Genomic DNA, 17,867 nt, shown 5'->3' with positions numbered 1-17,867 from the left:
AATCATGAACGCGTGGAACTGTAACAGCTGCAGCCGAGTTACGACATAGTACACGGATACCAGATCTTCATACTGATGAGCGCATGCCCGCATTGTTATTTAGTATTAATTATAAATTCTGGAATAAAGTTGAGGATTATGCTGGTCCCAGTGGTATTATCATCAACGGCTGTTTAGTGTGCTCTCACGGTGTATATATAAACAAAATTGCTTCTCCAATCTCATTTAACCTTCATTGAAACAAAAATAACCAGATGTGATCAATTTAAAGAACAGACTCCAAAAACTCAATTATTACGAAATTCAACCGTTTTAATCATTTCATTTTGAGACATTGATGAATAATTTATTAAAATTAAATTGTAAATACTGTAGAAAAACAGCCGTTTGATAAAACAACTGTTTAGAGAGGACGCGTGTCAGGTGGTCTAGTACGAATGGTCTATATATATTGATTGTTTTACGTAGGGAGAGACAATTGAATGTTAGTGTGTGCTGAAATATCATCATCATAGCAGTGGAGTTCACTTTACAAAACCAATTCATTAAACTGCGATTTAGGGTTTCCTGTTATGCACAATGAGTACCTTCCATGTATTTTGTAGATGGATTATATTTCTTTCTGCAATTTGGCTGCCATCAATGGGTAAGTTTGATCCATATTTGGTCATTTATAAACAAATCAGAAGGCATATAATATGCTAAGGGTATTATTAACAAGTGCAAGATTGCTGAACCATATTATTTTTTAACTCCTAGTAATTTCCGTTTATATTTCGTGTTAACACCAACGTCTAGAAATAAAATATCATTGTGTATGGTTTGTTCTTCTTTCATATTCATTGAATATTTCCCGGTGAATAAAGCATATTTTGATTTCGTCCAAACATCTGGACATTTCAAAATTATCAACAAATTGTGTACGTTAAAGGCAGCGACAGTTGGTATAATCTAAATGCTAGCATGAAACTTACTTGATTTAACGTGCAATGGGGAGCTGTTGATATATAAAACATTGTGAGAACCAGCTCCCTCTGAAGAATCGTAGTTTTGGAGAAAGAGATAGTTTCTCACTCAAATATTAAAAAACTTCGGGCCTAAATCATTTTTAGGCATCTGAAAGCACACAATGTGTGCAACAATTGTGTTTTTTCTTTCTCTATTCTCTTGTAACTTCGATGACTAATTGAGTCAAACAATTATAGTAGGTTATAGGTTACTCTCTATTTGATCAATATTGTTCAGTTTACATGATGATGATGTGCCCCCTTTTTGTGGCCAACTTTCGGAATCCTTTGATTCAGAATTTTGGCCACAAAAGTGAGGCTAGGCATGTTGTAGACTAATATGTTATAAAGAAAAGGCCTATGCGATGACTAAGTATATGAATATGACAACATTTTAATAATTATTACAATTAACATGATGATAAACCCACTTTCTGTAATTGTGTGTATCCTGCTCTGACTTTAAAGTCATCCGGAAGTGGTATTTTTTCAAAATAAAGCTTGTGTCACTAGTATATGTGTTTTGATGAGTGGAATGTGAATAAACAGCTAACTAAGGTTTTAAAAAATCAGTTCTTATGTTATTTACAAATTTAAGAGTAGACCCCGACCCGAGAGGGCGCTGTTCGAGACGTCAATCGAGGCAGACTTTGCCTGTAATGCGTAGAGTAAACACAATTGCAAAGTACATGTACGGACCAAGTCGTGAGTTTGTACGTTTCAAAAAAAGATTTTTTTTTCCGGCAATGCCGACCAGGTGTATTGCTGCTGAATGCAGAAAAACACTTTTTGAAACGTACCAACTCACGACTTGGACGTACATGTACTTTGCACGTGTGTTTACTATATGCATTGCAGGCAAAGTCTGCCTCGATTGACGTCACAAAAGGGGTAGGCGGAGTCAGCCCCCAAACAACTTTATGTACTTTTTAAACATATAAATCGTGACAAACAATTACTAAAAAAAATGTTTTATTGTTCGTAAGCATATACTCTTATGTTTGAAAGAAAAAAATTATATTTCCAGGTGACTTTAATAACACCTTTTTTCTTAATCAAACCATCACTGGTGGTCACAAGCATGTTTATTTTATGGATTTGAGTTCCGCCAATCCACCATTCGTGTCCACGATAAAGTCAAGTAACTAACAATCAATTACCACCAGACACTCAATCTCAATACAATTTAAATATGATCATTTAAATAATTAAAATGCGACAAATCTCAGATTTTGAATACTTCATCTGACAATAGATGTAATTATTACATCCACCAACCATCATGACAAACATTTTTCATTCATTGATTTCCTGATTGCAACATATAATTAAAAGACACTGGACTCTATTGGTAATTGTCAAAGACCAGTCTTCTCACTTGGTGTATCTCAACATATGCATAAAATAACAAACCTGTGAAGATTTGAGCTCAATTGGTGGAGCTCAAGTTGCGAGATAAGGGTCCACCTCTATGATATGCGGCGAGAGCATGCAATATATAGTAAGATTAAAGCTGAAGGGATGAAAGGATTGTATCAATGATGTCTGATCGTGTTTTGTATTAGTATGTTGTGAACAGTCGTAAGCATCCCCAGTAAAGTATAGTCCTCGGAATGAGTGGGGCTCTATCAAGGTTGCCTCTACGTCAAGTGCAACAAACTTACTTCGCCTTTTCAAGCGCTTTAAAGTTGTAACCAGTCAATAATTAAAAGACTATGTGTTCACTCGGGCACTAGTTCCCGCAAAACACGGGCGCACGATCACTAGACTATTATAACACCCTTTATACAAAAAGTCTGCCTTTCCGTTGGTTTAGAGCGCGTGACATGATACGTCGATTAGTTTATAGTGCTTTAACCCACACCTGTGACGTCATGCTATTGTTAAATCGCTCCATTATTTTGCACGAATGGCGCGATGGGTACATCTATTCACCCATTGTGCATAAAAGAGTTAGGGAATAAAGTAAATGAAGTCAATGACGCCATGGACCATAAATTATTTTGTTTTTAATGGTTTTAAACACAGGTTTATTGAGCTACACATGTGTTGCAAAATGATCGTTAACACTTTCCACAAGTGAACAGCTACATTATTAAATTATTATTTAGCTGAGATGTTAAAAAATAATTACAGAACTACAACAGTAATTTAAGCAGGTCTTAAAGTCAGATAAATCAATTTCATTTTAACCAGTATTTTTGTTTTTTGTTTTTATTAATTCAAAATGCTTAATTTATCATACACTAACATGGTAAGTGAGTAAAGTCCCTAAAATTTAAGATTGCAAAGATACTTTTTTCAATATCATCATAAAATAACAGGAATTCAACTGAAATTGTTGATCATAAAGGTAGCTTAAATTTGTTTATTAAAAACAAATCTGAAACCACAGGCTTGTACGCGGGTAGGTCACTTGATTTATCTTCACCTTTTGGTTTTTTTGTAGACCGAGAAAGTCGGCTACAACATCATCTGATAATCTGTTTCTATCACTAACTTGTCTAAATTTACTTTAAGTCAAGAAACAAAATCACTTATCTGCTGCCACTTTCGCTCCCGATCTATGATGCCACTATCGAAGGAACGAGCATATTTCCTATTAAATGTTGGTCTTCGTCCATTGTTCACACACCACCAGTGGTGTTCACTGGAGTGAACAAGCTTACGTAATACATACAAACAATTGACTTAAAAATTAAACAATATCGCGCCATTCGTGCGAAATAATGGAGCGATTTTAACAATAGCATGACGTCACAGGTGTGGGTTAAGTCGCATAATGCCCTCGGTGAACGCGCCATTCGTGGGTACGAATGGCCCTCGGGCTTCGCCCTCGGGCCATTCTTACCCACGAATGGCGCGCACCTCGGGCATTATCCTATACATAATTGACTATGGTTTTACTAGAAACTCGGCCAGCCGTGTGATAGTCGTTGCCCGTGTCCGAAACGGCGACTTCGGCTACAGCCACAAGCCATGGCGTCTAGATCGCGCAAGGCGGCCTATAAAGCGCTATATAAAAAAAACCTTAAAACTATAACATTATTATAAAAATATTCTTCAACACTGGCTAATACCTAGATCTAGGTAATTAGCGCGGTTTAGCTGCACGTTACGCGAGCAAAAACGTGAACGACAAAAAATTGTGTTGTTTCTGGGTGACGTGACCACTTTGGGCTAATTGCATGCTCACGTATGACGTCTGCGCGCACATACGCACCTGACGTGAAAAATGGTAACATAAGGGAATAAAAGGGTAGCGACGAGTTCTTCAACGTACCGGCAGGGTCGGCGGCCGTGTGATAAAGGCCCGAGCCGAACACGAGGGCCTTTATCGCACGGCAACGACCCTGCACAAAATCAAGAAAATGTGATTAAGTAACTGTTGCGCAACTACCCAAATGGCAAATGCCTTTAAATAAAAGTCACATCTGCTGGTATAAGGGGATAGCGTCAATTGCGAAGATTCTTAAAGGGACATGTTACCTTCAGATTAGGTGTACTCTGGGCAATTAAAGGCGTTTGTTATGAAAATGGATGAACCCTTCGCATTGACAATAATGCATCCGAAAGCACACACATTGTGCAACGTGACTGTTTTTCTTATATTATTGTTCTGAAAATATATAGGGCCTATATTACCCAAAAAAATTCTGAAATAGAGAATAACACAAACGACTATTATTACCCGAGTAATTTGCCTGTGATTTTTTTGCACATAACTCGGGTAAGTAATGAGTATACATTGTTAACACACATCGGTGTATTGGTAAAAAACAAAATTAATTTTCTCTTTCCACGATGCAAATTTAACACCTTTACCAAATTTACCAGTTCTGCCCCAAACCGAAACTTCACTTAAACGATATATACGTAAATACTCACGACTTCTGCCGTGTCGCGAACGTCAATATCTATACGTTATCATAACGGTGTTATCATAACGGTGTTATCATAACGGTGTTATCATAACGGTGTTATCATAACGGTTTTATCATAACGGTGTTATCATAACGGTTTTATCATAACGGTGTTATCATAACGGTGTCATCCGTGTTTCAGTAGGGCTATCTTACCTGTCCCCCTCGCTCTCTGACTTGGGGAATTTCTGATGGGTTATTAGGTCTGGGCTACACTTCTCTATTTGTATCGTGTGTAGTTACTGTAAAGTTAGATTTAGCGTATACCTGGAGGTTTCGTCATGGCCATTTCTCCCTCGTTTTCTAACTTGTGGAAAAGCATTTAGGGGTAGGACTTTTTAAATACTTAGGCAAGGTGCGTAACATTGTTTGAACTTTATTGGGTCATTTGACCCCCACAGTGTTCATGTGTGATACACATGTGGGTGGTTGTCCGCGGTGTTTATGTTGGTAGGCCACTTTGCTAAAAGGGCGTGGTAGTCCTTGGTGTGGCCACTTTGCTAAAAGGGCGTGGTAGTCCTTGGTGTGGCCACTTTGCTAAAAGGGCGTGGTAGTCCTTGGTGTGGCCACTTTGCTAAATGGGCGTGGTAGTCCTTGGTGTGGCCACTTTGCTAAAAGGGCGTGGTAGTCCTTGGTGTGGCCACTTTGCCAAAAGGTCGTGGTAGTCATTGATGTTGCCACTTTGGTAAAAGGGCGTGGTAGTCCTTGGTGTGGCCACTTTGCTAAAAGGGCGTGGTAGTCCTTGGTGTGGCCACTTTGCTAAAGGGATTAGCGAAACTGTTTGAGGTATTTATGAATAACACTTAAATAAATTGCAGTGTCAAGCTGTGGCGGAAATCACATCATTATCTGGCTAAGTGTTATTGTTGTTGTCTGAAGTTACTTACTTAATTGCGACACGGCCGAAATCTGAGTAATTTGCGATTTGGGGCAAAATCACGTGAATAGTTCACGACACGGACCACTGTCTTGAATATTTACATATTTGATTTTTCGATTTGGGCGTTTTCGGCCAGAAATAAGAGTAAATTCAACAAGATAATATAAAACACTGTTCTTTATAAGTGTTTGTCTGACTTTCTATATATACAACGCACGTCTGGCCTGTTGTTTTCATTACATTGCAGAAGATTATTTTGGTTGTTATTTTCCCCGGGTGACCAACCCTACTTCAAAGGCAAAATAAAAGAGTGCCGACTGAGGGTCAAATTGTTTTCAATATTAACTATTATTTCATTTTTTTCAGCTTTCAAATATGCAAACTGTCCGGGACCAATGACAGTAAACACAACATCAGAGAGCGACACTGCTAAGGTGTCATGGAGCCACCCATACTTACTGGAAGTAGGACAAGATGGCTCAATATCACAAACCGTTAGCCATAATCCCGGTGAAGAATTTCCAATCGGTTTAACTCGAGTTAACTATCTAGCGATTAACACAACGGATTACAGAGATCTCAAAGTGTGTTCATTTGTTATTACTGTTAAGGGTAAGAATACTCTCTTGTTGTCCTACTGACTTTTGCCCGCACTACCCATATACAAAAACAAGAGGTGAAGATACACTAATAACGGAGATCGAACCAGCCCTGGCGGCCTTACACTTTCGTATTATACTGTGTACAGAGGAAGAGTCCTATATAGGGCTAGAGTTCGAAGCAGCTTTGGTAGGCCCGGTCTTTGTGAATCAGAACCCTAGTCAAAATAATCATGCAGGAACTGATGGGATGGGACTTTGAGAATCCAAGGGGAAATTACCTTTTATAGATATCAGTATTTTGGGAACATACTGCCATTGAAAACCTTATCCGTTATTATTTACTTGAATTAAGGCAAGTGCATTAAAGTTCGTATAACTTTTACCCAACTTTGGCATCGGAATATGGTATATAACAAAATGGTAAGCCCTGTTTGCAAAGAATGAAAGGTCTTTTGCAATATGTTTTCGCTGTGCTAACGGAGTCATGAAGTTAAATGTGAGGTATTTCACGTCTAGCAACGGATAGGCCATTTACCAGATGAGTTTTTAAATCCATTAAATTATAGTTGAAATGTACCTTTTTTCCGCAGATCCTTTTCCTCCGATCTTCCAATCATGTCCGACTAACGTCACATCTCAGTTAGAGAGCAATCAAACTCACATGGAAGTCACGTGGGAAGCTCCTCTTGCTACTGACAACTCCAAATATGTTCAAATCTTAGCCACTCACAAACCAGGAGATGATTACATAGCGGGTTCAGTCACTGTCACCTACACTGCTAGGGACATGACAGGAAACGTAGCGCATTGTACATTCCCTGTCATCGTCATTCCGGCGACTACGACCGCTGCACCAACGACAGCGACAACGACTGAGGAAGTTACTACAGGAAAATCAAGTAAATATACCGATGCCTTTATGAAAATCATTTTTAATATTGCTCTACCAACTGGTTTCATTCAACTCGCAAAAAGTTGAAAAAGTCGGATATTGTCATAGAGCTCTATGGATATTGTTCAAATAAGGAAACTGGATACTTCCACTGCTCGAATGTGAAATTCTTGGTGTAATCAGTTGAATATGTTCAATTTGATTAAATTGGTTGCGTAGTTCACTCACCCTGCCCCCTGTTATTTAGATTGGTTCAAGTTTTGCAGAACCAACCAAACCACCACGCAACAAATAATAACAGTAACAACAACAACAACAACAACAACAACAACAACAGCAACAGCAACAGCAACAGCAGCAGCAGCAGCAGCAGCAGCAGCAGCAGCAGCAGCAGCAGCAGCAGCAGCAGCAGCAGCAGCAGCAGCAGCAGCAGCAGCAATAATAATAATAATAATAATAATAATAATAATAATAATAATAATAATAATAATAATAATAATAATAATAATAATAATAACAATAATAACAATAACTAGAGATTGAGAGTTTGTGAACAAACTCAAGGTGTTCGGTTTCCGGGAGTAAATGCCTGGATTAAAAAACAAATATTACACCTTGCTTTGTTCTCAAGATTTGTAATAAATGATTCAAATTACAAAAACTGTCAAAACCACATGATTACGTCATCTAGTAAAAGTGTATGTTTGGTGACGTCATCTGTAATGTTTGTTTTAAACCAGACCTTTGCCAGACTTGTATGGTGTGATGGTAAAGCATCAAAGGATGTTTATTTCGACCTAAAAGACAATAAACCACGCCCTTTCAAATCATTTCACAGTCACTTCCCGTTTAAACAGGTCAAAAGGTCAACGAAAGTTCACCAACATATCCATTTCTGTCAAGTACGTAAAGCCCTTTCATATGATGTACAGATTGTCAAAATAGCTTATGTAGTTTAGGAAATATGAACTTAGGAAATATTGACTGACGACTGAAGAAAAGACTGTAAGGGGCATGTATGTTTTAACCGCCTTGAACGAAGACTATTCTTCATGAAGCTTTTTCGCGCTCTATTGATAATATTTTTAAAAAAAAAGTAAAAAAAAAAAACGTGGATAAAAAATAATGATTTTTTGAAATAATAATTTGAATTTGTATTACTCAAGAATGGATGACGTCATCATGACCTAACTAACACATTATTCCACTCCTAATGCATATCTAACTATGTGCGAAGTTTCAAGTTCATGCGAGTTTGGGAAGTGTGCTTTTGTTCGAGGACAAGGGACGAAGAGAAGAAGAAGATGAAAATCTGGATTGTTTTATTGATTTGTTTGTACTAAAGTTTTGTTTAATCCGGCAGTTTATTTTAGCAAGACCACTCCTAATTGCTTGGGCCTTATGCTTTAACCATTCTGTTTTCTTTGAATGTTTTGTATTGTAACATCCATGTCTGTGCATGGAGGTAGAAATAGATTAGTTTACGTAACGTCCTTTCCTACTAGAGAAAGTTTGAAAGGGCTTATGTTATTTCAGAGATTTTTTTTCTTCAAAATATTTAACTCAAAATAACTTGGATAGTTGTTTTAACAAATAATCAAAACAATTGATGATTATGCTAAGTTCAAGAAGTAATAGATATCGTAATACTGACGTGAATTCCGTGGGCCCAAAACGCCCTTCACCCGGGGGGAGTGGTCGATCGATGTAACGTCTATATTCTTCTCGGTGTTTAACCAAAACATGACCAATGTTCGTCATTTTGTACTGTTGTTTTCTCACATAATTAAAAGTCCCACGAATCACTGAAGTAGGTGGCCATCTCAGCGAAACTTCGTCTTCAATTCCACATTGACCACTAAGCCATCAGAAGGGTAACATTTGAACAATTTGACGCTGAAGATTGAAATGAAATCGTTTTCGCAGCGTTCTGCATAGCTATATAGCTCTATGCATATCACACTATGGCACAGAGTACAACAAACTTGGCAGCATGCCACCAAATAAATTATGCCTAATACACTACACGTGTACGCCACAAGTGTTACGCACAACCAATGGGGAAATTTCGTAGTTCTTTATACAAGAAATTGTGAACTTTCAAACTCGATTTTGAACCAGAAGACGAGCTCAAAATGGGATCACGTCTGCGAGGCATTTACGGAGTTTTTAACGAACTTTCCGATGATGTGTCGATTGTAACAACCCATCATGTAGATCAAAAGTTATGATTTTTTGAAATAATAATCTTTGAAAATTCATAACTCAAGAATTGATGACGTCATCGTGACATAACTCAAACGGTTTCTTCTCCTTATACATATCTAACTATGTGTGAAGTTTCAACTTTATATGTGCTTGGGAAGTGTGATTTTTTTAGCGGACAATCGCCGCTAATAAGCAGAATGGACGATCACTGGAGCGTGCTCTGCTGCACCGCTAATACACGTGCAATGTTTATGCACATACCAATGGGGATTTACGTTGTTCTTTAGACGTGAATTTTGAAATTTTCAACCTCTCTTTTGAGCCGGAAGACAACATCAAAATGGGGTCATGTCTGTGAGGCGTTTACGGAGTTTTCAATGACGATTCCGATGATGTTTCGATTGTAAAAATCCCTCATGTAGATCAAAAGTTACGATTTTTTGAATTAATAAACTTTGAATATTCATAACTCAAGAATTGATGACGTCATCATGACGTAACTCACACGGTTTCTTCTCCTAATAAATATCTAACTATGTGTGAAGTTTCAAGTTCATACAATGTTTGGAAAGATGTTTTTGTAGGGGGACAAGGGACGTACAGAAGAAGAAGAAGAAGAAGAAGAAGAAGAAGAAGAAGAAGAAGAAGAAGAAGAAGTATCAATAAAAAACTAGAGATTGAGAGTTTGTGAACAAACTCAAGGTGTTCGGTTTCCGGGAGTAAAAGCCTGGATTAAAAAAACAAATATTACACCTTGCTTTGTTCTCAAGATTTGTAATAAATGATTCAAATTACAAAAACTGTCAAAACCACATGATTACGTCATCTAGTAAAAGTGTATGTTTGGTGACGTCATCGGTAATATTTGTTTTAAACCAGACCTTTGCCAGACTTGTATGGTGTGATGGTAAAGCATCAAAGGATGTTTATTTCGACCTAAAAGACAATAAACCACGCCCTTTCAAATCATTTCACAGTCACTTCCCGTTTAAACAGGTCAAAAGGTCAACGAAAGTTCACCAACATATCCATTTCTGTCAAGTACGTAAAGCCCTTTCATATGATGTACAGATTGTCAAAATAGCTTATGTAGTTTAGGAAATATGAACTTAGGAAATATTGACTGACGACTGAAGAAAAGACTGTAAGGGGCATGTATGTTTTAACCGCCTTGAACGAAGACTATTCTTCATGAAGCTTTTTCGCGCTCTATTGATAATATTAAAAAAAAAAAAGTAAAAAAAAAAACGTGGATCAAAAATAATGATTTTTTGAAATAATAATTTGAATTTTTATTACTCAAGAATGGATGACGTCATCATGACCTAACTAACACATTATTCCACTCCTAATGCATATCTAACTATGTGCGAAGTTTCAAGTTCATGCGAGTTTGGGAAGTGTGCTTTTGTTCGAGGACAAGGGACGAAGAGAAGAAGAAGATGAAAATCTGGATTGTTTTATTGATTTGTTTGTACTAAAGTTTTGTTTAATCCGGCAGTTTATTTTAGCAAGACCACTCCTAATTGCTTGGGCCTTATGCTTTAACCATTCTGTTTTCTTTGAATGTTTTGTATTGTAACATCCATGTCTGTGCATGGAGGTAGAAATAGATTAGTTTACGTAACGTCCTTTACTACTAGAGAAAGTTTGAAAGGGCTTATGTTAGAGATTTCAGAGATTTTTTTTCTTCAAAAATATTTAACTCAAAATAACTTGGATAGTTGTTTTAACAAATAATCAAAACAATTGATGATTATGCTAAGTTCAAGAAGTAATAGATATCGTAATACTGACGTGAATTCCGTGGGCCCAAAACGCCCTTCACCCGGGGGGAGTGGTCGATCGATGTAACGTCTCTATTCTTCTCGGTGTTTAACCAAAACATGACCAATGTTCGTCATTTTGTACTGTTGTTTTCTCACATAATTAAAAGTCCCATGAATCACTGAAGTAGGTGGCCATCTCAGCGAAACTTCGTCTTCAATTCCACATTGACCACTAAGCCATCAGAAGGGTAACATTTGAACAATTTGACGCTGAAGATTGAAATGAAATCGTTTTCGCAGCGTTCTGCATAGCTATATAGCTCTATGCATATCACGCTATGGCACAGAGTACAACAAACTTGGCAGCATGCCACCAAATAAATTATGCCTAATACACTACACGTGTACGCCACAAGTGTTACGCACAACCAATGGGGAAATTTCGTAGTTCTTTATACAAGAAATTGTGAACTTTCAAACTCGATTTTGAACCAGAAGACGAGCTCAAAATGGGATCACGTCTGCGAGGCATTTACGGAGTTTTTAACGAACTTTCCGATGATGTGTCGATTGTAACAACCCATCATGTAGATCAAAAGTTATGATTTTTTGAAATAATAAACTTTGAAAATTCATAACTCAAGAATTGATGACGTCATCGTGACATAACTCAAACGGTTTCTTCTCCTTATACATATCTAACTATGTGTGAAGTTTCAACTTTATATGTACTTGGGAAGTGTGATTTTTTTAGCGGACAATCGCCGCTAATAAGCAGAATGGACGATCACTGGAGCGTGCTCTGCTGCACCGCTAATACACGTGCAATGTTTACGCACATACCAATGGGGATTTACGTTGTTCTTTATACGTGAATTTTGAAATTTTCAACCTCTCTTTTGAGCCGGAAGACAACATCAAAATGGGGTCATGTCTGTGAGGCGTTTACGGAGTTTTCAATGACAATTCCGATGATGTTTCGATTGTAAAAATCCCTCATGTAGATCAAAAGTTATGATTTTTTGAATTAATAAACTTTGAATATTCATAACTCAAGAATTGATGACGTCATCATGACGTAACTCACACGGTTTCTTCTCCTAATAAATATCTAACTATGTGTGAAGTTTCAAGTTCATACGATGTTTGGAAAGATGTTTTTGTAGGGGGACAAGGGACGTACAGAAGAAGAAGAAGAAGAAGAAGAAGTATCAATAAAAAAAAAAAACCGAACAAAAATAAGAGGTGTTCCGGGCTGTTGGCCCGAACACCTAAAAAAAACCGAACAAAAATAAGAGGTGTTCCGGGCTGTTGGCCCGAACACCTAATAACACATCACTTGTAAAGCGCACTTTATCTGTGTGTGCTATTCAAAGGCGCTGGTCAAAGACAAGAAGAAAATTTCACCCGACAACGTTTTTAGGCTAATCTGAAGAGATGGGGTTTGAGAGAATGTTGGAATCGTGAGATGTCATGTGTGTCCTTAAGATGTTGAGGCAGAGAGTCACGGAGGCGGGGTGAAATGCTACTGAATGCCCTATACTATTCCCATAACTGTGAATGGTTTGTTTGTATTGCAGGCACATCGACGTCCCATGGAGCTCCGACTCTGTTTCCAATGTCTCATGTAGACTGGAAGGTCTGGACTACACGAGGGCTCATTTGGGTGTCTGTACTGTGCGCCATGACTTTACTCATTATTGCAGTATTTGTCTGTCGTAAGTATTACGTCATACGACGCCTCAAAAAGAACCGTAGCAAGGAAGATGACTCTGCCGGGATATATCCATCCTCAGCCGGGGAGGAGTATGATATGTGGGAGGATCCGCCTGACAGCCCGGCGTTCCAAGTCGGTCCAAGAGGGGACGGGAGGAAACCCAACAAAGCTGAGGTTTTGCCTCTGCTGTTTGCTGCTAGTGATGCCTCGATTCGTGATCAAAACATGTAAAAAAAAAAACACAAGTAATAATCTAAGGAACGTAGCCTTGGATTGAGCGTTTGTTGTGTAACAAATATTGTTCGAAAGATTTTTCAAATTAAAAAATAATGATTAAGCCCTCGAAATTGTGTGGTTTTTCGTGAACTTTGTGGCGTGTGGTGACCGAGCGGTTCCTAGTTCACGGGACCAAGCTCTGGTGTGATCAGTAGCAGCAGAATGTGGGTTTGAATTCCTATCATGACACATGTACCTGAGCAAGACACTTGACCGTAAACAAGCCTACATACTCTACCAGCCGCAGGCTCCTAGTGGTGATACCCATGCCTAAATCCTAATGCACAGACTATTATACCACAGTGGCCGTCCGGCCTTGTGATAGGCGATATCTCATTACAAAAAAGATATTTATATAAAAACCGTCCCCCATTTTGTGGCGTCAAACCTGGTTCTACAAAATGGCGGACGGCATTTTAGTTCACGAAGTAAAAGGTGTACTAAACAATTTGTAGGGATGAATCTTTCCAACCACATTCATTTCATAGCATGCAATGCCACTTATAGATCTTCTTGACTCCTGGTAACCTTACCCGGCTCATTGTCTTCCAGTCTTTTATTCTGATTAGTTTGATACTTTCTGTATATAGTGGCCATGGCCTTTATGTGCTCGCGGTGCGGGCTTTTTTTAAACATTCATAAATACCTCAGACAGTTTCGCTATTCCTATTGGTGGGGAGCGTGTCACGTGGGTGTGTATAAACCTTTGTTTATGACCACTAAAATGTGTTGAAATATGGGCGTGACACGCGAGCTTGCACCTGTTCTTATAAGACAGTTTTTTCATTCCTATTGGTCGAGAGCAACGGCCGGGACATACGCGCACAGCATTCCCTTATAAGGAGTTGTTTACCCGAGGACGGCGGAGGGCCTTACCATTTCATAGCTGGAGGGATGTTGTGTTGAAAGAAATCATTGAACAATTAAAAATTTTGCATTTATTTTACTTTTTGACCAAAAAGTGATGATGTTTTTGACCGAAAAGGTATTTATGAACGGGAATCAAAGTGTGTTGAATCGGTTTTCAACTCGTGGTTTAAACCCGCCAAGGCCTGGTTCTTGATAATTTACCTCGACTTCGTCTCGGTAAAATTATCAAGAACCAGGCCTCGTTTGGATTAAACCACTAGTTGAAAACCTCTTCATCACACATCGATTCCCTTAGGAAGATAGAATGACAAAACCAACAACACTTTATACATATCATTTTCTAACGAATGTAAAATTGTACTACTCATTCATGTTGGCAACCTTCTTCAATTTTGTTTGTCAATCATGTTTTTTCCCGGTGTTTGTAGCTTTGGCATCCTGAAGTGCCTTCCATTTCCTTGCTACTCAGTATGTTAAGATTTGTCTAATATAGTTACAACAGGATGTTTTTGGATGATTTTGACCAAAACTCAGGGCCCAATTTCATGACTCTGTTTACCGCCGAATTCTTCGCTTACGATCACGATTCCACGCTTACGTGCAAGCGCCGAATTTCTGCGCTAGTTGTAAGCGTAGAATGCCTAGTGACGTGGAGTACGCACGCGCAGAATGCCTAGTGACGTGGAGTACGCACGCGCTGAAGTAAAAAAACGCTGCTATGACTCGTGAAATACGCTTCCGTAAGCACATAATTCCCTGCTTCCGTAAGCGCCGATTCTCTGCTTACGGTTGCTTCCGTACGGTAAGCAGAGCCATGAAATTGGACCCAGCATTTACTTGTTGATCACATTGACAACAGTTTGATCACCACTCTGTACAGCCATTTTTGAAATCGTGTGGGAAAAGCAAAGCTCCACTTTTACCAGGCTTCATTGCACATGAATAGCGCTTTATTAAAAACCTACAAGCAATTTCTGGGCTAGCTTTAGAAAAAGCAATCAGTCAAAAGCAAAAAGTTATTTATTCATTTTTAAGCAATTGCTTTTGCTTCAACTTCTGCTTGATGAACTTTTGCTTTTGCTCGGTGCCTGCGCTTATAAGCATTTGCTAGTTTCGTTTAGGAATTCGGCCCATTGTGACAAACAACTCCCTGAGAAGTAGGCCTATTATAGTTTTTGAGAAATAATAAATGCAGGTTGTTAATAAAACTACGTATGGGCGCATTCAATATTGGTGTTAATTGATTTACGGTAATTTTTTTTAATTATTTTTTTATTATAATAATAATTATTATGTAAAAGACGTTTTTTAGAATGCGTTGTTTCTTTTTATCATTAATTGGTAATTATTACGTCACTTCTTATTTAATGTAAAAAAAAATGACTACTTTAAAAGTAAGTAAGTATTGTAAACCTCTTTATTGGAGCGATGGGTTCAATAATAGTATCATTAATTGCAAAAGATGTGTTGTTATCGTCACGTGTTATAATGTGACATTGTCATTCAACACATACCTGGACGGAAATTAACCAATAGGAGCAAGGACATTGGTTCGCACATCGGAGAAAATTAGTGACAATACAATGTTTAATACTTAAGGGGGAAAAGTGGCAATAACAACATTGTTAATATCTTGTTATGAGTGTTAATTGATAAACTTTCAAATGTGTGATGGGAGAAAACAATTGTTCCTTTGTGATTGCTTTATTCTTTATAATTAATGTTGGATCAGACTCCCTAACTTGATCTCACAAAATAATATATTTGACGCCGTTTTGTGGTAAAGTATGACATCAATTCATTGCGTAGTAAAATTATACGGTTATTTTTCAATTTTAAGTTATAACATTAAGTATTTGTTTCAAATTTACAGCCCAAAGTTATCATAATTATCCTGAAAATTGCCATCGAAACATATCCCTATCAGTGGCCAACCATGGTTCAACGGATGGAATGTGATCTTATCATTGACTTTAAAGGCAGTGGACACTATTGGTAATTACTCAAAATAGTTATCAGCATAAAAGCTCACTTGGTAACGAGTAATGGGAAGAGGTTAATAATATAAAACATTGTGAGAAACGGTTCCCTCTGAAGTGACGTAGTTTTCGAAGAAAGAAGTAATTTTCCACGAATTTGATTTCGATACCTCAAGTTTAGAATTAGAGGTATCAAGCATCTGAAAACACACAACTTCGTGTGACAAGGGTGGTTTTTTTTAATTTCATTCATATCTCGCAACTTCGACGACCAATTGAGCTCAATTTCACAGGTTTGTTATTTTCTGCATATGTTGAGATTGGCCTACACCGAGTGAGAAGACTGAGGTTTTCCAATTACCAATAGTGTCCACTGCCTTTAACACCCACCTAAACGTCCTCTCGAGCAAACTCTGTTACGTCATGACGTGTCACTTTTTAGGTCATCTACATCCATGTTAGAAGACCGGGACAAACTGTCGCATAATAAACCTACTCATTTTCATCATTTTTTTATTAAACAGATTTATATAGCCCATTTATAAAAAGAAGAAGAAAAAAGCGCTTTATTACAAATTAAAGTCGAATACGATAAAGAGCAAAAAACACACACTTAAAAAACAGCACAGAAGCAGCATTCGATATTACACTGGTGAACAGTAAACCAAAATGCATCGTGGACTCGGTGGCGCATCCGAAGGGAATAGAACACGAGTCAACGTTGAATAGAGGTCTTATAACTATACTGAAGCTTTATAAAAAAGATATAATAAAGCATATATTTTTCCCCTCAGAAGTGAATGCCTCGATCAGTTGATCATAAAGTTCGAGGAAGTATTTTTTGAAACAAGTAAATTCATTTCAACAGAAATTATGTGCATATTATTATTACAACTTTTAAGTTAATTAAAAGTAAATAGCTATGTTCGTATTCAGCTCCCATCTTCTCTATATCCACTCTCCTGCTCCACTTAAACTTTTGGTGATTGTTGTGCTTTGGTCACTAGGACGTTTCAGAATCTTAACAAAAATGTCTTTCTTTGATTCTGGGGATCCAGATGAGTCGCCCACCGAAAAAGTTTCATCAAACACTATTTCAATTCACAATTCATGATGATCAAATCATGTGACTGAATATTTTGCTGAGCATTCTGGAAAAAAAAGCTTAAAGAAGCCATGTGCGTTATATCATTTTCTAATATTTTTGGAGGTTTTTTATTTTATTAACCCTCATATCAATATTATTATTAAAGGCAGTGGACACTATTGTTAATTACTCAAAATAACTATTAGCACAAAACCTTACTTGATTACGAGTAATGGGGAGAGGTTGATAGTATAAAACATTGTGAGAAACAGCTCCCTCTACAGTGACGTAGTTTTCGAGAAAGAAGTAATTTTCCACGAATTTGATTTCGAGAGCTCAGATTTAGAATTTGAGGCCTCGAAATCAAGCATCTGAAAGCGCACAACTCCGTATGACAAGGGTGTTTTTTCTTTCATTATTATCTCCCAACTTTGATGACCGATTGAGCTCAAATGTTCACAGGTTTGTTATTTTATGCATATGTTGAGATACACCAAGTGAGAAGACTGGTCTTTGACAATTACCAATAGTGTCCACTGTCTTTAAAATTAAAATTTGAACATCAGCTCGTTGATTCAACTTTCACTGTTTGTTTATACGCTTTATTATAAATATTAAGAAAGAAAAGAAAAAAAGAAAAAAAAAACAGATTTGAAA

General features: G+C 37.6%; 1 protein-coding gene across 1 annotated transcript; it reads left to right on the top strand.

Moving 5' to 3' along the window:
* The first annotated feature begins 501 nt into the window (after positions 1-501).
* On the top strand, positions 502-17,837 carry LOC139949868 (sushi, von Willebrand factor type A, EGF and pentraxin domain-containing protein 1-like). Its single transcript, XM_071948429.1, has 4 exons — positions 502-646; positions 6,177-6,422; positions 7,003-7,311; positions 12,862-17,837. Exons 1-4 carry the CDS (start codon positions 580-582, stop codon positions 13,227-13,229), a joined length of 990 nt encoding a protein of 329 aa, XP_071804530.1. The 5' UTR covers positions 502-579; the 3' UTR covers positions 13,230-17,837.
* The last annotated feature ends 30 nt before the right edge of the window (positions 17,838-17,867 follow it).

The sequence above is a fragment of the Asterias amurensis genome, chromosome 17 (assembly GCF_032118995.1).
Source record: "Asterias amurensis chromosome 17, ASM3211899v1".
Lineage (NCBI taxonomy): Eukaryota > Metazoa > Echinodermata > Asteroidea > Forcipulatida > Asteriidae > Asterias > Asterias amurensis.
Note: the sequence above shows the minus strand (reverse complement) of the source record. Positions and strands in the feature narration are given on the sequence as shown.

Coding starts and splice junctions, on each gene's coding strand:
- LOC139949868 (XM_071948429.1), top strand. CDS start 580: ATGAGTACCTTCCATGTATTTTGTAGATGGATTATATTTCTTTCTGCA. Junction 647..6,176: donor AATTTGGCTGCCATCAATGG/GTAAGTTTGATC, acceptor CATTTTTTTCAG/CTTTCAAATATGCAAACTGT. Junction 6,423..7,002: donor ATTTGTTATTACTGTTAAGG/GTAAGAATACTC, acceptor TTTTTTCCGCAG/ATCCTTTTCCTCCGATCTTC.